Source organism: Pinus tabuliformis, chromosome Q (genome assembly GCF_031772625.1).
Source record: "Pinus tabuliformis cultivar Carrire ecotype Pingquan chromosome Q, CPIR1, whole genome shotgun sequence".
Lineage (NCBI taxonomy): Eukaryota > Viridiplantae > Streptophyta > Pinopsida > Pinales > Pinaceae > Pinus > Pinus tabuliformis.
In genome coordinates, this window is record NC_142296.1 from 137,382,032 (window position 1) to 137,407,317 (window position 25,286).

The 25,286-nt window shown below is 39.7% G+C and overlaps 1 protein-coding gene across 3 annotated transcripts in view; it reads right to left on the reverse strand.

Moving 5' to 3' along the window:
* The window catches only part of LOC149218635 (uncharacterized), a 339,705-nt gene that overhangs the window by 13,145 nt on the left and 301,274 nt on the right, over positions 1 to 25,286 (reverse strand). For all 3 annotated transcript variants that reach the window (XM_089384105.1, XM_089384106.1, XM_089384104.1), the window contains exons 15-16: positions 20,785 to 20,847; positions 20,612 to 20,678 (exon numbers count right to left, since the gene is read on the reverse strand). In XM_089384105.1, coding sequence (XP_089240231.1) covers positions 20,612 to 20,678; positions 20,785 to 20,847 — 130 coding nt within the window. The remainder of the gene's footprint in view (positions 1 to 20,611; positions 20,679 to 20,784; positions 20,848 to 25,286) is intronic.

Genomic DNA, 25,286 nt, shown 5'->3' on the forward strand with positions numbered 1-25,286 from the left:
AGAAAAGAATTTTTATTATTATTATTGTGACTTATTAAATGATGGGTTTCATGCTTGGGTCACCATGTTTTAGGTCAAATTCCCCACTGAGGACTTCTAGGATTTATTTGAGTCTATAGAATTATTGTACATTTAAAGAGACTCTTGTTAGGCTTTTGAATTATGTAAAAAGGTCAAGTATTGAGTCAAATATGAATTATGCAACCTCCACACCATGTCAGCCTAAGAGAAGATCAAGTCAGCATAAGGACCCATTTGACCCCACAAGAAGCCTTGGTCTAGGAGGGACATCGAATTCATTTGGAGCATCACTTCTCATCAAGTTCGAATTCTCTCTATTGGGAAGAAGTGAAAAAATCCTGTTGTTGGGCAGAAGTGCGAAGTAGGTAGCTAGGAAAGTCTGTTGCTAGGAAGCTGAAGTGAATGCGAGTTTGGGTGAGTATAAGGAATCAAGGAAAATTGAAATTTTGGTGGTGGTTTCTCTCTGTTTCGTGCTCTGGATTGGGAGATCAAAGTTTTCCAAGTTGAACTGCTGCCAGACGCTGTTAGCTGCTGCAAGTTGCTGCATAGTCGAAGTTGTTGGGAAGAGGCCAATCTTTTGGAGGCTGACTTGGTGTGGAGGGAAGGTCTGGTCTTGATCTAGGGTGAAGAGTCTCAAAGAATACTATTGAAAGGAAGGATTACTTTCACTGGGTTTTCACCTTGAGGGGGGTTTTGCCCTGGCATGTGCCTACATCTTGTCTTCATTGTTTTATGCACTGCTGCTTTTGGTAATTGCTTGATGAAATAAAGAAAGAAGATATAAAGAATTGTAATAATAAGAAACATCACAAGTAATTATCAAGATCAAGAAAATCTTTACTGTCTTTCTAATTTTCCAACATGGTATCGGAGCTTTGGTGATGAAAGAATAAAAAGGCAGATCTATTCTTAGGCACTATCTCAAGGAAGGAATCTATTAGACTCAAGGAAGATGTCTAACTAAATGAAGGGTGAGAATAAACTTGAAGGAGCATCCAAGTTCAGATCCTGGAAGAAGAGGATCAACCTAATCCTCGAGAGGAACAAGGTGTTGGATTTGGTAAAAGGAAATGTAAAGAAGCCTACTGAAGAAGCGAGTGATGCCGACAAAGCGAAATTCAAGAATGTAGAATTCGTTGCTATGACTTTGATGGTAGAAGGGATAAAAAACAATCTTGTCCCATCCATAGCTAACATCGATCATGCTTAGGAGATGTATGAAGCCTTGTCGAAGTTGTTCACTATTAAGAACATTGGTCAAGTAGCAAGCTTGATGAATGAGCTGAGAACTACGAAGATGACTAAAGAAGACACTGTGGCAACCTTCTTTGTGAAGATAGCTAGACTCAGGGATGATCTCTTGGCCATCGATGAGATTGTTCCGGACACTACTCTATTAGGATTGCCACCTTCTTGGGGTGCATTTGCTACAAGTCTCAACACTTGGAAGTTTTTGTAGGTTTCCCTCAAGCTTTGGAGGGAACTCCCAACTACTCCCAAAGATAAGTATTTCATGTCTTTTTAGTTTTGAGTTCATGTACTCATTCAGTTTTGATTATATTGAATACTAATCATCTCTCTATTGTCTTGATTAGGGAAAGCATTCACAAGAAGAGGGATCTCTCAAGACAAGGTTAGTCAAGAAACAAAGGTATGCTTTGAATACATTGATTGAAAGGATTATTCATTTGATGATCTATTACTAACCTTGTTATGACTAGCTGTAGTGTATCTTTCTGATTCTTGTTTGGGTGATTCATCTCTTGATAAATCTACCCACCCCACTCATATTCATCATTGACTATGTAGAACCCTAGACAGGTTTTGGAAAACCCTAACCGAAGGGTATGCTAATATGAATGTTTGAAATCCTAAGCTGCTTACGGATATTGTAAAATGCTAGTTGAATTTTTATTGATGATGTCATGTCTGGGATTTTGGTATGATCGAGAAATCCTAACTTGTTAGGATGGAATGATAAGGTCTAAAATCCCAAAACCTTTGAGGTTTTGGTAATGTAGGGTTTGCTGTGTTCTACATTGGAACCCTAGCTCATTGGGGTTTGGTGGAATGTGTGAGCAAGACCCTTATATTTTCTTAGAAATGATTTCCTTGGTATGTGTGTGTTTGTCTAATCAAACCCTAGTGTAATCAAGTTTGAATGTCTAACTCTTATTGATATTTGAGAAGTTGGGTTTGACTAACACATGATATGATATATATTTGCATGATGATAAAATCTAGGCATATATATGGATATATCCTTTTGGTTGAAGTCTTAGGTTGGTCTAGGTCAAATGTATTTATGATTGGACATATGATATGCTTATGTATGGTTATGATTTCCTAGATATGTGTTGACCTAGTCATTGATGGTCAAGAGTGTTAGGATTCAATGAAAGTCCTCATCTGAGATTTTAGGATGATGATATTTGGAAATCTAGGGTGTTATAGCTAAACCCTAGTGAAGTTAAAATTGTATAGTATGTGTGATATATCAATCTGATGATTGTTGAAAATGAAAATCTAGGGTTTTGAAGTTAAATCCTAGTAGTGACATTATCTAGTGTGAAATGTAACAATTTGAGATCTATGTATTTAATGATTATTGAGATTATGGAATTCTAGGGTTTTGGAGTTGAACCTTAGTTGAAGTAGTAATCTTTGATATATGATGATTATATGATAATTTGAGATTTGTGAAGAGATTGTTTGAATCTGTTGATTGCTCGGAAATCTAGGGTTTGCAAACTAACCTAGTATTAGTTGGTCATGTTAGTGACTGTTTGATGGTTGATTGAAAATCTAGGTGTTGGAACTAACCTTGGTGGACGCTGGTCAGGTTAATGACTAAGCCGTGATTGACTTTGATTGATTCTGTTGTATGAAATCTAGGATTTGTATGAATCCCTAGTGTGAAATCTAACATATGTACTTTGAAAGATTGTTAGATGTTTTGTAGATCTATATTTGCGTGAAATTTTTCTAGGGTTTGCTATATGTTGGAGTAAGGTATGTCATACCTTTGAAAGACACATTGAAACCCTAGATGGAATGAAAGTTATTATGAAGTAGTCTAGGGTGTATGACAACGTCCTTAGCAAGATGTTGAAGAGTATATGTCTTTTGTTTGTAATTGAGTTTGGGTATCTGTTATGAATAAATTTGAAATGCTTCCGTGATTCTGATATGGCTAACATCATGCTTTTGTAGATTTGGTTGTACTTGCTATTGAAGTTGTGCAGGTACACAATCTTCAACTAGGTGAAGATGCTCATTGATGTGATAAGCATGATGGTGATGATGATAACTTTGATGAAATGGTTGTAAGCCACGAAAGATTCTCCAATACCGAAAAGAAGAAGCTGATCTCCTAGAGGAAGCATGAATTCCCTAAGATTAAGAGGGAGTCTATATAAAGAGGTGCTTCCTGGTTGAGATGGAGTGACAAATATGATTCTCTGCTTCATGTGTCATGCACTAGACCAGGACTAACAACCGTAAGTCTGAGTGAAGGCCATGAACTGGAAAAGGAAATTGGAGAATGAATTCTGAAAGTGCCGCTGAAAGAAGAAAAGCAGGATTCGATTGAAGAATATTTTGCTACATATGAAGTAGGAAGAAAAATGTATGATTGAGGAATCTTCTGTCAAAGATTCGGTTGATAGTCATACTATGGAAAATTGAGAAGCAACATTTGTTGTCTGAAAGACCCCGGAGGTTTGTATTTGTCTATGTACATGTGAAAGTATATTATTGATTGGGGTCGTGTTTGTACAAGTGAATCTCTCGAAGGAAATCATGCTGGTTACCAATCAGTTTGATTGGGAGAGATTGGTCATTCTTGATCTGCTGGATCAAGGGGTGTTGAGGTTTTGTGGATGAAGCATTGCCTCAGAGGACATCTGGCTGACACATTGTGTTGATGTGTAGAAGTTGGAAAGGTGGTGTAGATCATTGAGCTCTGTTTTGGATACATGCCTGGATTTTTGGGTTGATGGTTAGCAAGTAAGCTTGATGGTACCTAGAGGGGCTGAAAGCTTGAGTCCATCTAGTCCCACCTGGATAGATTTCCCTTGTCAGGAATCTAGTCCATGGCATTGCGGTGCATATATTGTTGAGTGAATGGTTGGATAGATTTCCCTGGTCAAGAATCTAGTCCATGGCATTGCGGTGCCTAAATTGTTGAGTGATTGGTTGGATAGATTGCACTAGTCAGGAATCTAGTCCATGGCATTGCAGTGCTTAAATTGTTGAGTGACTGGTTGGATAGATTGCCCTGGTCAAGAATTTAGTCCATCACATTGTGGTGCCTAAAGTTCTTCATGGTTCATGTAGTTTGAGATCTTCCATTGTATATGTACATTATGAATACCTCCCTAGCTAAGAGGGAGTGTTGGAAAAAGTAATTATGTTCGTTCTTCAATAATGTACTTGATTCGTTATGTAATGTACTTGTCAAAAGAATAAAGAAAAGAATTATTATTATTATTATTATTATTATTATTATTGTGACTTATTAAAGCATGGGTTTCATGCTTGGGTCACCATGTTTTAGGTCAAAGTCCCCATTGAGAACTTCTAGGATTTATTCCAAGTCTATAGAATTATTGTATATTTAAGGAGACCCTTCTTGGGCTTTTGGATCATGTAAAAAGGTCAAGTATTGAGTCAAATATGAATTATGCAACCTCCACACCATGTTGGCCTAAGAGAAGATCAAGTTGGCCTAAGGACCCATTCAACCCAACAAGAAGCCTATAAAATAAGGACATCGGATTCATTTGGAGCATCACTTCTCATCAAGTTCAAATTCTCTCTACTCGGAAGAAGTGCGAAAATCCTGTTGTTGGGCAGAAGTGCGAAGTGGTTAGTTGGGAAAGTCTGTTGCCAGGAAGCCGAAATGAATGCGAGTTTGGGTGAGTCTAAGGAGTCAAAGAAAATCGAAATTTTGGTGGTGGTCTCTCTCTGTTTCGTGCTCTAGATTGGGAGATCGAAGTCTTCCAAGTTGAACTGTTGCAGGACGTTGTTAGCTTCTGCATAGTCAAAGTTGCTGGGAAGAGGCCAATCTTTTTGGAGGCTGACTTGATGTGGAGGGAAGGTCTGCTCTTGGTTTAGGGTGAAGAGTCTCAAAGAATACTATTGAAAGGAAGAATTACTTTGACTGGGTTTTCCCCTTGAGGGGGGTTTTGCCTTGCAATGTGCCTACATCTTGTGTTCTTTGTTTTATGCACTGTTGCTTTTGGTAATTGCTTGATGAACTAAAGAAAGAAGATATAAAGAATCGTAATAATAAGAAACATCACAAGTATGTGAAAATTTTATCGCTGCAGCCACTGATTTACTTTTCCTACTTATTTCACCATAAGTTATTCATGATATTACTTCAACAAACATTAAAATATATATTGCTGCAGATATCACACTGTAATATAGAAACAAACATATGCACAAGAATCAACACATTGACATAGTTATTTTGGACTAATGTCCGCGGAAAAACCCAATGTGGGAAAACCAGAGCAGCAAGGGAGGATTTTATTATTCAGCAATTTTCTAGTACAACAGGGTGCCAAACTGGCTTACCCACAGATAGATAAATTTCCCAGCATTTCTTCTGAACCTGGTGTAGGCCCTACTGACCTCTGCGTCAGCCTGAAACCCTCTGCGTCAACCTACTCAGGCTCTGCGCAGCATCTCTGGCCTCCTGCGTCACTCCTGCAGCCTCTGCGTGGATGACGCAGGCCTTGCTAGCTCTGCGCAGTCTCTGCTGCCTCTGCGTGGCTTCCTCTGGCCCAACGTCTGCCTCTTTTGTCTCTGTGCTGATCTCCCGTCTCTCTATTCCATACTTGCTGCCTCCTGACTTCTTTCCAGACCACTGGTTCAATTTCTCAGCTAACCCGCTCCAGAAATTGAACTGACTGGTCTCCCTCAGTGTATTCTCCAAGTGACCCTGAAGCCTCCTCTTATACTTTTCTCGTTGATAAATCAACAACCGAGATTAAGTCCCTATAATCAATGAATGAATTGAATTGATTTACAATGAGCAATGAAGCTCAATAAATAATACAACTGTATTTACAGAAACAACAAGTTTCTACTAAGAAAGTAGAAACAACAAGTTTCTACTAAGAATATAGAAACAACAAGTTTCTAACAAGAAACTGCTAATTACAATCACAGATGAGCATTAAACACTAAAATAACATTATTCTAATACCCTCCCTTAATGCTCAATCTATTTACAACACCTATAGACCCTCTGAATTTTACAAACTTATCAGGACCAAGAGGCTTGGTGAAGATGTCTGTTGGCTGCTCCGTTGTGGGAACGTACAGCAACTGAATGGATCCATCTTCAACAAGCTATCGAATGTAGTGACAATGGGTTTCCACATTCTTTGTTCGTTCATGGAAGACTGGATTCTTGGCGAGTTTGAGCACTCCCTGATTATCACAGAACAAGGGAGTAGGACCTGCCTGGGAAACATGCATATCCGCAAGCATGCATCGAAGCCAAACTGCCTCACAAGATGCCTTAACTGCTCCCCGATACTCTGCTTTTGTCGAGGAGAGAACCACTACCTGCTGCTTCTTACTAGGCCATGTGACAGCGCCGGATCCCAGACTAAACACATACCCAACTGTAGATTTACGGTCATCAACTAAACTAGCCCAGTCTGAATCTGTGTAACCACTGAGTGTAGGATCTGAACTCCGAGTGTACAGAAGTCCATAATTAGGACTGCCTCTTACATAACGCAGCAGACGCTTTGCTGCTATCCAATGATTAGCCTTAGGGGCTGACATGAAGCGTGAAATGTAGCTCACTGCAAAACTGATATCAGGTCTAGTGGCAGTAAGGTAGATGAGGCTGCCCACTAATTGCCTGAATAAAGTTTCATCCACAAGTGGTGAGGGTGAATGAGCTAAAAGTTTGAGCCCTCGTTCCACAGGAGTCGTGGCAGGTTTGCAATCCTGCATTTTGAACCTGTCCACAAGATTTTTGGCATACTTGGACTGAGAGAGAAAAATGTTGTTCTCAGTCTGCCAGAGTTCAACCCCCAAACAGTAATGAAGAAGTCCCAAATCTGTGATATCAAAAGTGCTGCACAAATCTTGTTTGATCCCATGGATCAAATGTGCTGAACTGCCAGTCATGATAAGATCATCCACATAGACAACCACAAACAGAATATCATCACCAGTATGTTTGATATACAGGTTTGCATCAGATGGACTTTGCTGAAAGCCATGATTTGTTAGGTTCTTGTCAATTTTCATGTACCAAGCTCGAGGGGCTTGTTTCAGACCATAGAGTGCTTTGACTAATCTAGGATTTTCATGTACCAAGCTAGGATGATTTGAATGTTACAATGATGCCCTGCTTTTATACCTTAGCAGGTGACCTTTCGTGAATGGGCATGTCTTTTAGACATGCCTTTTCACCTAACTTAATGACTATTTAACCTAATTAATATTTAATTATGTAATATTTATATTTATTTTATTTATTTAATTGTTATGAATTATATTCATAACAAAGCATTATCATGAAGAAGTAAAGGGCGCACTAGAGGGGTGGAAAAAGGGTAACTCATGCCTCCACGATTGCTCCCTCCTTACATCTATGCACTTAAGATGTTGAACGACCATTACCCAGTCACTTGGCTATGGCATCCTGCCTTGAAGTCATACCCACAACGTTGCCACCGTCTTCACATGCACCTATGGATTGATTGGATAACTTAGGACTTGACACTCCCCTTGGGGGTTGGAAACACCTAATAGGGCTGTTCATCTAACCATCCATAACATAAGGAGGGAACAACTTTATGGGACTTGTTCTAGTTAGATATTTGAAGGTGATTCTCCAACAACTATTGCTATGTAATTCATAGTAATGTTAACATATTACTTAAATTTTTAGCATTACCATGAAATGACTCAAGATGTTTGAGAGTGGTTTCCAAAGTCATTGGATTTCATATGGAGAAAGTAGGATTTTAGATGCCACTCTAAATCTAGTAGACTTAATAGTTTATCAGTATTTCAGGATTGGCGGGATTGCAACATTTCCGTTGGATTTTGTCATGTATGAGGGTATGGAACTAGAATTTAATCAAGAGCACCAAGCCCTCGATGTACCTTGATGTTAGTGGCATTAGTTGTCAAATTCCTCTATCATGATCGTACTAAAAATGCACCCATCACTCAAACAAAATCTTGAATTGACATGCTACGCATTTTCTATCTTATTTTAATGCTTAGAGGGTGATATTGATGACAAAGATCCCAATATAGGAACAGGTTTTGATGATATGTAGGTATTTGTTGTAGCATGACTTTTTTTTGGAAGGTAGAGGCCATCTAGGGCCTATTTTTTGATGTATTTTTGGTTCAGAGATGGATTTTACTCGATGTTATTTTGGTTATGTGCATCCTTACATGCTATATAGATGAAAATTTTTGCTTATTTGTGTATAAATGGTTTGGATTCATATTGATGCTCATGAATATTTATGTTTTTCATTAAAATTTGAATATTTTATGTGTTTTTGGTTGACTAGTTTTTTTACTGGTTTTGACCGGTTCTCGGTCCGGGGGTTCTACAGGTTCAATAAATGATCCGGTTGTGATAACATTGTTCCAATGTTGTGGTTCATGAATGGTTTTGATTTTTAATTATGACTATTGTTTTCAATATTGAAAAAATATTATTGTATTTTTTTGTAGGTGGCGTTTCCCTACTGTATCCTAATCTTGGCTTTTCAAAAATCTTGTGGATCTATATCTGTATCCGTATCTGTTTCCTGGTAACTTAGATTGGGAGAAATTATTGTTATCCTGCCCACCCAGGTTCAATTCCTGCAAATGACATGTTGAGCTCATATCTTTTATCCTTATTGTTGTATGGCCTTGAGCCCTTTGGACTATATTACCCTTGCCTATGGGTTGGAGAGTGGGGTGTTTTGTTACATAGAAAGTGAAAAGTAGAAATTGAATTGAGTAACTTTTAATGCTAGTTGAAAATCTAAGGGTTTCTAAAAGCAGTGAAATATTCTGGAAATTGATTTACTGTGAAAGTTTGTTGGTAAATTGTGAACATCTTAAATTGATGTTACAGGCTCTGCATATGGGGGATCCAGGATTTGCATTTCTATGGATCTGGTATTATCCATCCAATTGATATTTTCTCCATAAGAAAGCTATTTGAAAAAAAACAGAAGAAAAGGCAAAGTGCAGGGCGCTAGAATCGTATCTTTTACTTATAAAATTGCCCTATCACCTCAATTTTCAACCACACAGATCTGAGGCTTTCTAGTAGTCTGCATTTATGAAATTGTGAGAGTGATTTGGAGCAAGATATATTTCGAGGTCTGTATTTTCTATGTTTCTGGTCCATTTTTTTGATACTTCGTGTGTTGTGTTATAGCTTAATTTGCACTCCACTCCTTACAAGCAGGTGGTCCTGAAACATGCGATTTCCATCTTTTTGCCATGCCTTTGCTTCCTGCTGACATTTGCAACCAACATTATTTTTATTAGGCTCGCTAAATTTACCTTTGAGCTACATGTCCTAGCCAAGCAGTTTTGTAGGTTGGCTAGGGTTTTATCCTTATCACTGTTGTTGTAACTTGTCCAAATGTTTCAATACGTAAGCATATTATAACTGAAATATTTGTCACAGAAATATGATGGTCCTAAACCTATGTTACCTTATCATTCCAGATGAGGGGATGAGCTTCAGGGGCCGGGGGAATAAGTTTCAAAGATGAGGGAGTATAACCCCAAAATTTTAGGGCATGGGGACAGTATAAATATTAAAAAGTATTGTAAGTTACAAAATTAATTTTTAAAGATCTAAAACATTTAGTATGTTAATTATGCTTAACAGTATATATGGTCAGTGAATAAGCCAACTAAACTTGCACATGTCGTCTTATACAAAGACCATATGGTTAAGAAGGTCAGATTGGTTTTTTCTTGGTGAAACAAATTTACAGAATGCAATTTCTGTAGAGATGACTTAGTGTCTGTTATCTGCTAGTCAGACCAAGCAGAATCTGAAGACCCAATGGCACAGGGCACTCATAAAGTTTCCAGAAGTCTAGAAGTCAATGAGCACTTGTTGACCTTTTCTCTCTCCTCTCTTTGTTTTCTTCTCTCTCAAATTTTGCAACCCTGCAGGGAATTGTATTAAATGTTGCTAGTATGATGAACTGTTATAACAGACTTAGGCAACTTGGGACTCGATTGTCAAATGAGTATGCTCTAGAGCATTATTTTCACTTAGCTAATTATTCTCGTTTTTCAGCGATGAATAATTGGCTGAGTTTTTTCATTCACACACCTCCAAAGCTAGAGTGATGGCTTGATGATTGAGCCTTGGGTCCATCCTAATGCCTAGAGTTGATGTATATTACTATACTAGGACATATCTAAAGTGTTGCGAAAAGTTTTTATAAGATTTTTTAATTTATTAAAAATTCCCGCAGGATAGGATTTTTAATTAAATCCCATGTAAAAATGTAAATAAAATAAGTTAGCCTAGAAGATGTTGGGGGTATATAAGTACTTAAAAATCATGTTCTTCATCCCAATATTCTTCTAAGGACCACTTTGAGCGTCAAAAAATGACTACTAACCCCTGAAAACCCATTTTTCCTATGTTAGTGGCATAAAGTTGTGGAGAAAGGCAAAAAATTAATAAATGGTGGACATAATAAATGTGTTACCAAGTGGAAATGATGTGGAAAATAGAAGTGAAGTCAAAGATCAGTTCAAAAATGAGTTAAATGTTGATTGGGCAGCCACATAGGCCAAGGTCGAATGGCTCTCTTGTACTACTAGTTTGGCAGACCAAATCCCACGAAATGTTGACCTAACTCAGTCTTCTAAGAGGCTAAGATCATCACTTAGGAGCTGGCAGGTTTGTTTGAGTTACATGGCAGTCAAAATTGGAGCTAACTACCCCATATCCTCCACTTATCACCAAAGTGCAACATCTGTCCACACAGCAGTACACTACAGTTCCACGCACAGCTCACTTCAGCTACTTGCACAGCAGGGAAGATCACACAAATGAGGGTAGAGACACCTGTTCACAACTCAGTCTAAGGCTCAGTTGGCAGAGAGATAAAGGGGATATTAATCCCACTCGAATCACAGTTGGAAGCACTCAAAGAACACACAACAGTGAAGAAGAATACGCTGCCAATCAAGGAGGAAACACACACTGATTGAGAAGACGAGTACGTATCAGTCTTGTACCACCTACAACCAGCCTCGTACACTTGGAGAAATTCGACCTCATCGGGATTCCCATCACTTGTGCCACTTGTTGGATCACTTTGCATTGAGATTTGCTCCCAAATTCTTATAAATGTAATCCATGGGTTCATTGTCTCATGGTTGAGAAGCTCATGCTTGGGAAAACTCCGTTGGATTTTGTCCTATTTCTATTTCTCTAATAAAATCAAAGACTTTGTGTTGATTTGGGGTAGCATCGGATGTGCTTTAGCCACAAAATTTGGTGGAGAGGCTAAAGCACATGAGATCTCCAATACCCAGAAAGAGTTTGGGTCTAAACAGTTTGGGAGATATTAAAATAATTAATATTTTTAATGGAGTCCCCAAGTCTAAACTTAGGGAAATTAAAATATTAATGTGAATTAATATAAAATTGTGTTAGAATGGTCCAAAAGTCACGGATCAAGCCAGATCTAATCTTAGTCGTTGATTAGGGACTTAATCTCGACCCTTGATCTGTCAACGAGAAAAGTATAAGAGGAGGCTTGAGGGTCACTTGGAGAACACACCAAGAGATCAAGATTTCGACTTTCTGGGGTTGGGTTTGCTAGGAAAGTTGAGAGAGTGATCTGGAGTTGCAGCTGAGGGGCAGTGAATACAAAAGCAGAGAGGCAGAGATAGTGTAGGGAGGATCAACGTAGTAGCCGGGAAAGCTGACGCAGAGGGCAGAATTTGGAACTGTCGGGAACAGTTGGAATTGTCGGAAACTGTCGAGAACAACTGGAACTGCTGGGAATTGCCGGGAAAGATGACGCAGAGGGCAGAAGCCGAAACTGCCGGGAAAGCTGACGCAGAGGGCAGAAGCTGAAACTGCTGGAAATGCTGACGCAGAGGGAAGAAGGGGCTGACACAGTCCCTAGAGGCTGACGCTGGGGTTTTTCGTGGGGCAGAATGGAGTTGAAGAGCTGCCGGAGTGTTTATCTGGGGTTTCAGCTGGAGCATCTATCTCCGAAGGAGAGGTACTACTGCTGAGATTTTTCTCTGTTGGGTGAGCCAGATTTGGCACCTAGATTGTATTCTGAAACTGCTTAATATATCAAACCCTCAGATAGCTGCACCGGTTTTCCCACATTCGGTTTTTGCGGGGACATTAGTTGAAAAATAATCGTGTCATTGTCTGCTTGTTTTTGTTTCCTTCAGTTGATGATGTGTAATGTGTTGAGCATGTACTTGCATTTATTTTCAGTACTTACATGGTAAATAATTTGTTAATTAATCAGAACAAGTAGGAAGGAATAAATCAGAAAGTACATGGAGGGTTTCTAACGTGTCAGACTTAGAAATTCCAACATGGTATCAGAGGGTGGTTGCAGATCACAGGAGAACTGAGGACATCAGCCAAGCAGAGTAGCAGCAGCAGAAAATAGATGTCCCGAGTGACAGAAGCTGTTCCTAGCAGCAAAACAAGAAGGAAGGGGTGACGCAGTGCCTGCGTCATCAATTTCGGGCCAACAAGAGGCTGCGCAGAGGCTAAGGGAGGCAAAGACAGGCTCACGCAGAGGCCAAGAGGGCTGACGCAGTTGGCTTAGGGAGCTAGTTTGTCGGTGCTGGGAGTGCACAGAGTCTAGGAGCTCTCACCTTCAGGTTGCTGGGGTTTAGGAGGCTGTGGATAAGTTGCAGAGTGGAGCTAGTGGGGTGTTGTTGTCAGAACAATACCTAACAAGGCAGTTGCTACCGAGGGTTTCTAGCCGAGAAATCCGGATCAGTGGTGCGGTTGCACAGGCAATCAGAGAAGGGTGCATATCGACTTCGGCAGAAGGATTTCTAGGAGGGAAATCGAGGCTCAGAGGGAGTCACATCGAGAACTTCCAGGAGGGAAGTAGAAGAACAACGGAATGGCACTACACGAAGTAAGAGACTTGGACAGACTGGACGGAGCCTCAAACTTCATAGTCTGGAAGGCTAGAATCTTATCTGTACTTGACAGAAATCGTGTCAAGCACTTTGCCTTGAAGACGATAGCAGTCCCAGTTGACACAGCTGGCAATGACAGGTATGAAGAAGTAATGGCGACAACCAAGAATATCATTCTTGACAGGGTCAAGGATCATATAGTACCACATATTGTCGAGAAGAATACGACACGAGAGATGTGGGAGGCCGTGACCAAGTTGTATCAGGATACTTCTGTGCAGAGGAAGATGCTCCTAGAAAATCAGCTGCGATCATACCAGATGCAGAAGGGAGAACAGATCGACACCTTCCTTGATTGATTGAAGGAGATTCGAGTTCAACTGACTTCCATAGGGGCCACACCAAATCCAGAGTTGATGGTTGGAACAACCTTGAATGCAGCCTTAGAAGACTAGGAGGTGTTTGTCCAGAGCATACTAGGCAGGGCCACCCTTCCAGATTGGGAGGCAATGTTGGCGGCTCTTCGCCAAAAGAGATCAGGTGGGTGACCAAGACGGGAAGCAACAACATGGGGATCAGAATCAAGGAGGAGGAGGAGGTGGATGCTTCCCGAGCATCTGAGGTTAAGCAAGAAAAGCGGAAGATGAAGGACCTCTCCAAGGTCAAATGCTTCCATTGTGGGGAGTTGGGTCATTATGCGACCCAGTGACCGAGGAAGAAGAGCAACGGAGAGGCATTCGAGACCAAGGCAGTGCCAACAAGGGAAGAGAAGGAAGTGGAGACTGTAGATGTCTGTGCCATGAGTGCACACACACCACGAGCGAAAGTGGGGAGACATCGAGCAGTAGTCAGGAGGACTCCAGAAGATGAGGGGCATGATCCTTGAGGTACCCAACCTCTTGGATTATACTTGGCTACAGGAGCCCTGAAGAGGAGTAGCACGACTGGCAGATGTCAGTAGAGACGAATGAGGATGGAGCGGTAGTGAGAGCTACAGTGCAGGATTCCCAAGACAACGCGAGGCTAGCAGGCTGCAACAGTGCGAGAGGCACGAGAGTGTTGCACTAGTGCTAGATGGCACAAAGGGGTGTGCAACGGTGCGAGATGCAGGGAGTTGTTGCAGCAACGCAGAGGTCAAAGAGGGAGCACTTGTCAGCGACAGAGGGAGCTTCATCATCGGGAGTGTCTCTAGCTTGACAAAGATGTCAGAGTTGGGAGATCAGTTACTTACTTCTCAATAACTGAGTTGCAGTGCAACAGTTAACAGTGGCGGTGCTATGGGCAACACGAAGCAATATGATGAGAGGGGATGCAGTGCAGACGCAATCGTGGCAATGGTAGGGCCATGGGCAGCAACACAGATGCAGAGGGAGCTGTCGTACAGATGCAGCAGTGGCAGTGGCAGAGCCATGGGTGGCAGTACGAGATGTAGCAGTACAGATGATGGGCAACATGCCTACCATCAAGGACCGATGCCGAATGATCAGAGTAATACTCAGTGAGGAGTATTGCAACAGCACAGTCCTCACTAAGAGGGAGTGTTGATTTGGGGTTGCATCGGATGTGCTCTAGCCACGAAATATGATGGAGAGGCTAAGGCACATGAGATTTCCAATACCCAAAAAGGGTTTGGGCAGATTCTAAACAATTTGGGAAATATTAAAATAATTAATATTTTGAACGGAGTCCCCATGTCTAAATTTAGGGAAATTAAAATATTAATGTGAATTAATATAAAACCGTGTTGAATGGTCCATAAGTCATGGATCAAGCCAAATCTAATCTTAGCCGTTGATTAGGGACTTAATCTTGGTCGTTGATCTGTCAACGAGAAAAGTATAAGAGGAGGCTTGAGGGTCACTTGGAGAACACACCAAGAGATCAAGATTTCGACTTTCTGGGGTTGGGTTTGCTGAGAAAGTTAAGAGAGTGATTTGGAGTTGCAACTGAGGGGCAGTGAATACAGAAGCAGAGAGGCAGAGATAGTGCTGGGAGGATCAGCGCAGCAGCCCGGAAAGTTGACGCAGAGGGCAGAAGTCGGAACTGTCGGGAACAACCGAAACTTCCAGGAAAGCTGACGTAGAGGGCATAAGCCAAAATTGTCGGGAACTGCCAGGAACAACCGAAACTGCTGGGAACTGCCAGGAAAGTTGATGTGGAGGGCAGAAGCCGGAACTACCGAGAATTGCTGGGAACAGCCAAAACTGTCGGGAACTGCCGAAACTGCTGGGAAAGTTGACGCAGAGGGTAGAAGCTGGAATTGCCGGGAACAACCAGAACTGCCGGGAAAGTTGACGTAGAGGGCAGAAGCTGGAATTGCCGGGAACAACCAAAACTGCCGGGAAAGTTGACGCAGAGGGCAGAAGAGGCTGACACAATCCCTAGAGGCTGACACTGGGGTTTTTCGTGGGGGAGATTGGAGCTGAGGAGTTGCTGGAGTGTTTATCCGGGGTTTCAGCCGGAGCATCTATCTCTGAAGTAGAGGTACTATTGCCGAGATTTTTCTCTATTGGGTGAGCTAGATTTGGCACCCAGATTGTATTCTGAAACTGCTTAATAAATCAAACCCTTAGATAGCTGCACCGGTTTTCCCGCATTGGGTTTTTCTGGGGACATTAGTCCAAAAATAACGGTGTCATTTGTGTGCTTGTTTCTGTTTACTTTAGTTGATGATCTGTAATGTGTTGAGCATGTACTTGTGTTTATTTTCAGTATTTACATGGTAATTAACTTGTTAGTTATTCAGAACAAGTAGGAAGGAATAAATCAAAAAGTACATGGAGGGTTTCTAAAGTGTCAGACTTAGAAATTCCAACACTTTGGAGATTAGAAGGTGCTCTTCTCTACTTGTTGATGGTCGAACTTGTTTTATGGCTTGTATGCTTAGATCCCTGGAGGGATATTGTTATGATGTTATCTCAAGGAAGTGATTAGTAAGTATTTGTTTTTCACCTGGTAAACTTGACATTTGATCTAATCATTGTGGGTACTTGTGAATAGCTTACATTGATTATTTCCTCTTGCAAAGTCTCGAGCTATTGCTAAGAAGCTTGTGGAGGAGTTTTGATGTGTATTTGCAGGTTGTCTCTAATTTACAAGTGGACTAGAAGTATTCATTCAATCAACTTCCAGAGGGCTGCCATATTGTGATCTTAGAGGAATTTTCGAGAGGCCTCCACTAGCCCCTTTTGGGTTTCCTTCTATCAATAAAATTCCTAAACAATCTGTGGTTACTTGTTGGGTTTTCTGTTGAGAATCAGAGTACTAGACTCAAAAGGGGACCATTGTTTCAACAATGGTTATTTCCTTATCCAAAGGAAGCAAGCTTGCTTCTTCCGTTGATCAAAGTTTAAAATATTTTTCTAATTCATTCGAAGTCTAATTCTATCTTTCTCTAGGATTTCTTAGATCCTTCTAGGTTTTCATTGTCTCATGAATTTGTCCATATAGCTAACTAATTCTCCCTTTTGTCGTTGTTTTAGAGGCAGACGTTTGAGGCTGCTCATTGTGCAGATTTTGAGCTTCCTTCAGGGCAGCCATAAAGGGCAGGATTTGTCCATTTAAAGGACTGATCTTCTTTGATAACCGTGGGAAAACTTGGCCTAAATTTTTTGAACTGATATTTTGCATTTTTGGGCAGTGAATCAGCCACTCTTTTGGAACTGATTTGACAGTCGTTTTATCCATCTCTTGGACTGTTGCTGGGGCAACCAGAGTGTATTTCTTGGATAGACTTGAAGTTGTTTTTCTCCTTCAAACTTGGTGCCTCCAAAACTCATCAAAGGAAACTTTGAAGTTAGACCATTTGTAACTCACCACTCTAGGGAGGCTTTCTTCAAATTTCAAGGGAGTCTTTTCCTCTTTTACTTTTGGGTTGTGGATCTTGAAGAGCCAAACTCTAAGGAGATTTGTAATTACCTATTTCGTTAGGCTCTCTCTCTCTCTCTTTGTAACAAAATTCTCTGGGAAAAGTGCCTTTCCCCTTAGAAGGAAACACTTGTAAACTTTTCCCAAAGAGCAAAAAAACTTCCTTTGCATCCCTCATTTTATAAGAGGGACCTAATATAAATAAAGAGACATTTTCTCTTGGGAGCTTGGGGACTTTTCCCCTTGGCATCCCACTCTTCCCCATTTGGGGAAGGTCTTCATGTGATTGACTAAGTGGTTTGATTTTGTCATTTAAAATTACAGTAGACCAGATTAACACTAATTGCAATCTTTTCATTTCATTTGTACAATCAGTTCAACTTAGTCTTTTAAGATGCTAGTTCTATTAGATTTGAAGTTCTTTTGCATTTAGAGAAATTAACCTCCAACTTAACTAGTTGTATAGTTTAATAGGGCCCCTTTTCACTCATCTCTTGTTCAAAGTTTGGAGACGGTAAACACTCGACTTGCTAAATCAGGTTGGGGAAACCCAATGTTGGATGTGCTTGCGAGAGGGCTGACTTGTGAAATCAGGTGGGTACTCTTTGAAGCTAAGCTTCCCCGTGTTGGGTCTCCTTGCAACTATCCTTATCTTTGCTAGGATAAAGGTTTGGAGGAAAAGCTCCACATTATATTAAGTGCAATCTCTCTCTCTAATTTACATTAACTCAAGAGGCAACCTAGCTAATTCTAAAATCAACCAAGAGGCAATTCATGACACTTTACATTTGCATCGTGTGCTTGATTGAGATATCATTTGCTCCTTACAAGTTTTCTTGCAATTCTCATTTCAAAGTTTTTTGTTTTAAGCATCTTTTCTTTCAGAGCTATCCTTTTAAAGTACTTTGCTTTCAATTCTTTTCATTTCCAAGTACTTTATTTTTCTTGCAAGCATCTATTTGAGTATTGGCATTGGTCTCTTTATTGTTCATATCTTTACATTGCTCAAGTATTTCATTCATTGGTTTGACACACTTATATATGTTTTGTCATGACTCATGAATGATATGCATATGTACTTGCGAAATCATTCTTTATTTTGAAGCACATGTGATGGTTTACCTAGTCAATGGTGAATTGCAAATTGGTTTAAATCATATTAACTCCTAGAACTTGTTTAACACAACACTAATGAAGCCTTAGTTTTCTTCTTTAGGGACTAACCCCCTTGGCTTCACTAGGAGTTAGTCTAGACTGAAGAGCTGGGAGTTGGGTGACAACCCTTACTTGCAACTTGCCCCCAAGGCCGCACCAAGTGGAGTTAAAGACTTCCTCCACAATAATCCCAGGTGTGGATTTAGGCGGCAACAGTGTCCCTGGAGTGCAGTGAGATCCCTTGACTTTATGAGGGATATGTTAATTTTTATGTAGCATCAGGAGGTATTCTCGCATGACTTGAGGGTCTTCAAGTTGGCCCAGGAGAAGTCAGGTTGGCCAGCCAATGAAGGGACATGTCCCTTGGGTTGTCACACCCCTTGGATGTGTATAAATAAGATGTTAAGACACCTCACTTGGAGAGCAACGAAGGGCAGGTCTTTCTTTCTTTTTATCACCGAGTTTGACCAGCATTCTTGAGGCTGCACGTGTGACTAATCAACCAAGTCTGACTGCAGCAAATTGATCGAAGTTGACTGCAAAGATTTGACTGGATTTGACCGCAGGGTGTTGACAGATTTGACCGCAGACTGTTGACTGCAGTTTGACGTTTTGACCAGAGTTGACTTTTGACTGGTTTTGACCAGCATTGATCAGCTACTGAATTTGACCAGGTTTGACTGGTATTTTGACTTGGATATTGGCAAAAATTCCAGACAAATTGCTGATTTGTAAACCTTGCTGAAGAATAATTTCCCCTAAGAAAAGTTGTTGGGTTTTCTCCCAAGGTTGGGTTTTCCAGGGTAAAATTATTGTCTCTATTGTGCATGGCTGTCTTCCTATGATCCTTACTGTTTTTGCTACATTTACTGTTGAGATTTTTTGAGTGTAATTATTCAATGATAGTAGTAAATACTGTGTGAAAAATCATTAAGAAGTAATTATCTGGCAGAAAATTGTATTCTACTGTACTTGTCATAGAATTTCAACAGGCTACCCCAGTACTTAGGGTAGTCTGCACACACATTTCAGTCATTGTTAGAATCCCTGTCCTCAAGGACTTAGGGTATGTAGGGGGTGTGATCCGACCTACAAGGATGCATCCCCAGATAAATCAGTCCTAATATCATGATCTAGCTGGCTTAGAAGAGTAAAAAGTAAATAAGGTTTGTTCACATCTATGAAAGTTCAAGCTTGTAATATTTCAAGAATTCGATTCTCCATAATTTACCAGATTAAAGAGATAAGCAAAAGAGATTTAAACATTGTTACTGATATTTTCGTGTTTATTCCACTGTTGTGTTTTAATGGCCTTTTGGATTCAGAATACCTTTTGTGTTTGACTTGGTTGCGCTCGAGTTCATGTTTAAATGCAATTTAATGAAAATATAGAGAATTCTTTGTAAACAGAATTAAAAATGGCGGAGCAGTCTAACCATTAGATGCTTTTAATTTTTTTGCCAGAATCCGGTGATAGAATTTTTTTGCAAGATTGTGTAGGTTTGTTGTTTAAAATGCATTTTTGAATGCATAAATGGATTCAATGTCCTCAAAAACCCTTGGAACGTTTGAAATGTGCAAATAATGGAGCTCAACTTACCATACCAAGAAATCCCTGCCAGATTTCAGGCAAAATCGACTGGAAAATATTGCCAGAAAAGGTCAAAAACGTCTCACAGTCAGACTATGCAAAAAGGACTGATATCTACATTTATATGCAGACCTGTTCTGATAATCTGATAATCTGATAGGCTCATAGTATATCTCTTTTGGATCATCTTTAATGTGAACATCTCTAGAGTCTAAAGTTAAAATCACTTGAACTTAGAATCCTTAGGACCATACTAATGATATTTAAGTTAGCACTCTCAAACATAAGTTTTCCAGAGAGAGCTATGTTGCTAAAAAATCGCTATTCCAGTCAGATGTAACCCAAATGCAAACCATAATTATATCCACATTATTCAACATTACAATGAAAAACACAGTTAATTACATTAGTCACACCAATGGAAAGTCGTAGTTTATAAGGCACCCCAATGTGACACATGCATCAATTCCATAAATGCTAGAGTAGATACATTTTAACCCTGGATCTATTAAATGCCTGGAGCAATAAAAAAACATGAGATTAGTAGATATGGGATTAAGATGGGACCATGCCAGTAATGGACATATCACCCCAGCCAGGATGTAGAGCACCTCATTTCTCTTGGTGCAAAGATTATGCTGTGGCATGCTATTATGCCAAAGTAGTTTAGTGTTAAAAACATATGTAAAATCATAAGTTGAAATTTTTGGTTTGAGCCACACCCTAACCATTAGATCAACATGCCCAAAATAATCACAAGGGGCATTTCTGTTTATAATCATATAATCAACGTTAAATTTCAGAACTCACCTGACCAAAATTACCAGTGTCCATTGCTACTTGACTATAGTTCTCCCACATCTGCCAACTATTACGCCTGCAAAAACAGGAACATATCTTTTACAGGGAACTATCATTGAACACCAGTTTGTCTCCTTTGTCAGGTAATGTCCATAAACCAATCAAGTCAAGAGAAAATAAACCTGAACTTTAGTGCTTCTTTAAAAGCAATAAAGGCTTCCTTGTTCCTCTTCTTCATCATATGACTGCAGCAAAAAACATTGTTTGCTTACAAAGTTACACTTAACAAAAAAATTCTATTAAGATGTACTGTATTAAAAATTTCAGTCAGCAATATTTATTGTGTATAAAAGGCAGTAATTGTATAAAACAAACTTCCATTGCATTGATAATATCAAATGTTGAAAAATAAAATTTGCGATTGATGCATCTACTTAATAAATGTGTAAGCAACAATTGAACATCAAATATAAATCCTCAAATCATTCCTCAATAAGACTTTGTTTGATCAAATCAAGGCAATAAAAGGATAATTGTTGCAAACCTGTGCGAGAGCATCATACATGTCAACCAATGTAACATGATATCAATAATGAAAATCCAGTAATAATTGTTGAAGCCCAGATAACTCCACCGTACTTGGAAGCCATGATAGCATGAAAAAAGGACTCATAACATTTGTTCCTGTTACCACAAAATCTAATAGGACTAGTGCAAAGCTTCACTCAGCAACCTAGGTCTTATGTCAACAAGAGATCAGTCACCACTGTCGCCTCGATGGCTTCTCTCCAATTGTTTAGTGGTGAATATTATCTCCACAAGAGAGGCTTCCCTATAAAAGATCACCACTACCAGCAATATATTCAATTGAGGGCTCAATGGTAATGCAAGGTCGAATAATTGCAGGAAAAGGTATTTGCTAACCCTTGAAAGGTCGAGATAAGAGTTGCCTATAGTTCAAACATGCTTTCCTAAGACCTGTATAATTTAGGGTTTTGAGATATGCTTTAGAAAATAGCCTAAGTGGATCAAAGGCTATGGAGGCAAACTAGGATTGAGTAAACAAGTATTTTAAATGGCTGAAAATGCATGTGACAGCAATAAAAATCAAGACGTCATCCCTAATTTTGGAGTGAAAATATGCAATTAATGCTAGATTTCGCCTTTTTATATTTATTAAATGCAATCTCGTTTAATAGGGAAAATTCAAAAAACAAATGAACAATAAATTGCTATTAAATGCAAATCTAACCTAACCCTAACCCTAGTTATCACAAAATTAAGGGAAAAGAAGATATTTTAAATGACCATCACTAGTCTAGTGCCTTCCCTCAATTGGGCAATGGAGTCAGTGATAGAGGAACTTGGATGAGGTGGGTCGAGGACTAAGAAGCCTCTCTTAAAAACCCTAGCTACTTTCTCTAAATGGAGATTCAAGGTCAATGGGTGCATGAACCAAGTTCCCTTGATGGATTCTTGAAAGACTAATTATGCAAAGCATAAAGAAACAAGGTTTCGTAAAAAAAAATGAATTTTTTAATATGGCACATAAAAACCCTAATTTTAGAAATTTACATGCAAAATAGAAGAAAATCAATAATAAAATTATACCATTCAGTGAGGAATCACTTCATCAATCCAAAACAAGTCTCCTCATACAAAATATCACTCCCAAGATAATTCGCTCCACCAAGATCACATTGCATCCAAATGGAAAGAACAAGAAAGCTAATGTGCACTTCTTTAGAGAGAGAGAGAGAGAGAGAAGTGTTGTGTTGTGTGATGATTCAAAATGAAAATGACTCCCCTGTATTTATATGAGGGTAAAAACCCTAAAAAGTTTACTTGAGAGTTCAACTAGGCCTAAAGGTCACAACTCGGCCTTAAGATAGCATTAAAACAATAATAAGTACATCAAAATAGTTCACAAATGTGTGAATAAAGGCTCTCCATGATGATGTCATCCCCTCAAAATGGTCAATCTCCATCAAGTAAGTGACAAAGAGGCTCATGAGTTCTCACTCCAAGAAATCACCAAAGTGCATGTGTATATCTTCAAATAACTCCTCCACCATGACGTAATCTCCAAGAAGGATCACATCACCCCTCTTGGGCATATGGGGGTGACGTGGCATGCTCCGAGGAAAGTGTTGGCACATGGGCATGATGTACTAGCCCTCCCAAGTCATCCTAGTGATAACCATCCTCATCTAGGCTCTAGAACAAGGCTATGTCCATCAAACGAGCTCAAGGCTAGGGTGGGGGCTTCCTAGGCAATGTTGCACGAAGTGGGGACTTTTTTTGAAAGTGAAGCATTAGAAGCGTGTATATATATATCCAAAATACCATATTAGTTGTAGAAGATATGAAAACATGCATATTTGTAGATAAATCAAGAGAGATATGGCCTCCATAGTACACCAATGATTAATTATTCGAGCATCAACCATCTAGATTGTAGCAATTACAAACATACATAGGATTTTTAAGCATATTATAGATAATACAAGGTAGAAACTTAGAAAGTACCAAAATTTTAAGCATATAATAGAAAGTAGACATATACGAAGAAGAAGATGCTAATGAAAAAGGAGAGTCCCTAGTTAAGAGGGAGCTCTAACAAGTTCCTAATTGAGAGAGAGCTTGGATAAGTTCCTGGTGAGAGGGAACTTGGGTAAATTCCTTTACAGGAATGGGCATATCTTCCCTAGTTGAGAGGGAGAGATAGACACAACATTCTTGTCTTCACTTGGGAAGAAAGAATGGAGGATTGGGTAATCATCTGGCATCCAATGCTCTTTGAGGATGTGTAGGGCATCCAAGATAAGAGTAGGCAAGAGGATCGATATTCTTTGAGGGCTGGGAACCCAAGATAAGAATAGTCCTAGAAGGTCATACTCAGTGAACACCCGGGTGGGTATGTACCTTGAGAGAAAATGATGAAGGTGTCCATAGTCATTGGTCTCGCCAACATTGTGCTCTGATCTAATGAGAGATAGAGTTGTCAGTCAAAGCCTTGCTGTCGAAACAACATTGGTTACTATGATGTTATACAGATGGGTTACCAATCTGATTCTTCTTATGAGAAATTCTTCAGATTGAGAATGACCAAGTACCATTATGAATACCTCCCTAGTTAAGAGGGAGTGTTGAAGGAAGTGTAACTAGGTTCGGTCTTCATGACATTGTAATTATGATTTTTGTAAACAAGAAAATGAATTTATTATTATTCCTTGTTGCATGGGTTTCATGAGCAAGAGGTTTATTTATTAGTAGCTCCCATTGAGAGCCTTAGGATGTCAAAGAGTCAATGTCATACTCTCCTTGAGTCTATGTGTAATGTATACAAGTCTATAGAAAGGTCTAGAAGCCCTCCAAAGAAAAGCACAATCACTCTTGAAGAAGGTAGCAAACTAAATGATGTAAAAAGAGTCATTTCAGCTCACATATGGAGACACAACTATTCACTGGTTCATGTCGGCTTAAATACATGGACAGACAGCTATAAATATGCAGCTAGAGTCACCACAAAGACACAGAATCTCGGACAAGTATCTCTGCAACTTCGAAGGTGCAGGAACTCGGATTTCTCTGTTATTTCGGATGGGTACAGGACTGAGTCTCCTCGCATGACAGTAAGGTTTAGATTTTGGATGGACAACATCACTGTAATCTCGAATGGGTGCCATTGAAATGGTTACAGTCTCGACATAGGTGTAATGATAAGGGTCTCGGTGCAAGAAGGGAACACTATGTCTCAGCATACAAGACAGTATTATGAAGGTCTTAGTACAGGAAGAAAAATGCAGATACAATCTCGGCATAGTAGTAATGACAAGGATTTCAGGGATCCCACAATAGCATACACAGTCTCAGCATAACTCGGATGTAGAACGTTTCATAGTAACATACTCAGCAGTCATGATCTCAAGCATAGATATGATCTCAATGTTAATGGAGATACTGTCACAAGGTTATGATCTCAATAAACGTGCAGCTATGGTGAAACAGTGACCTAGGTACGGATCTCATGGAGATCTTAGTGGTATGTTGAAGACCTCGGTGAAAGTACAATGATGTTGCAATAGTAATAAAGATCTCGGTGGTGTAGTAATGATGGCCTCAATGATGATGATCTCAGTAGTGACAAAGAAGAGGATTGGTGTCTTGGTCTTGGAGTGGTATAATAGGTCAAGGGTCATGGTCTTGGTATTCGTCAATTGGAATCTCTATAAGAAGAATTTTGTGCGGGTTTTCCTCTCCAAGAGGGAGAGGTTTTGGACCTGGCAAAAATCCAACATCATGTGTTCTTGTCCCTTTGTTTTGATAGCTATTTGATGAAGTAAGAAATACACACACTAATGACATCAAGAGAAGATTGTGCTAATAAGCTAAAGATAAATAACCTCACAAATAGTTATCATGCTAAGAAGAATCTCATTAATTACATTAGCCCTAGATTCTTCAACAGCAGGCAGTCATGGATGATCGAGAACACTGAGCTATGATCTTCCCTCTTATTTGAGCTCACAAGTTGGGAATGCAGCCAGGAGAGCTCTTGGGGTTGAGGAAACTCTTGACTGTAGGTTGTGTGTGATCCTTCTCATGTGTTGACAATGTTAAAGTTTCTAAGTCTAACAGTTAGAAACCCTCCATGCACTTTACTGATTTATTCCTACCTACT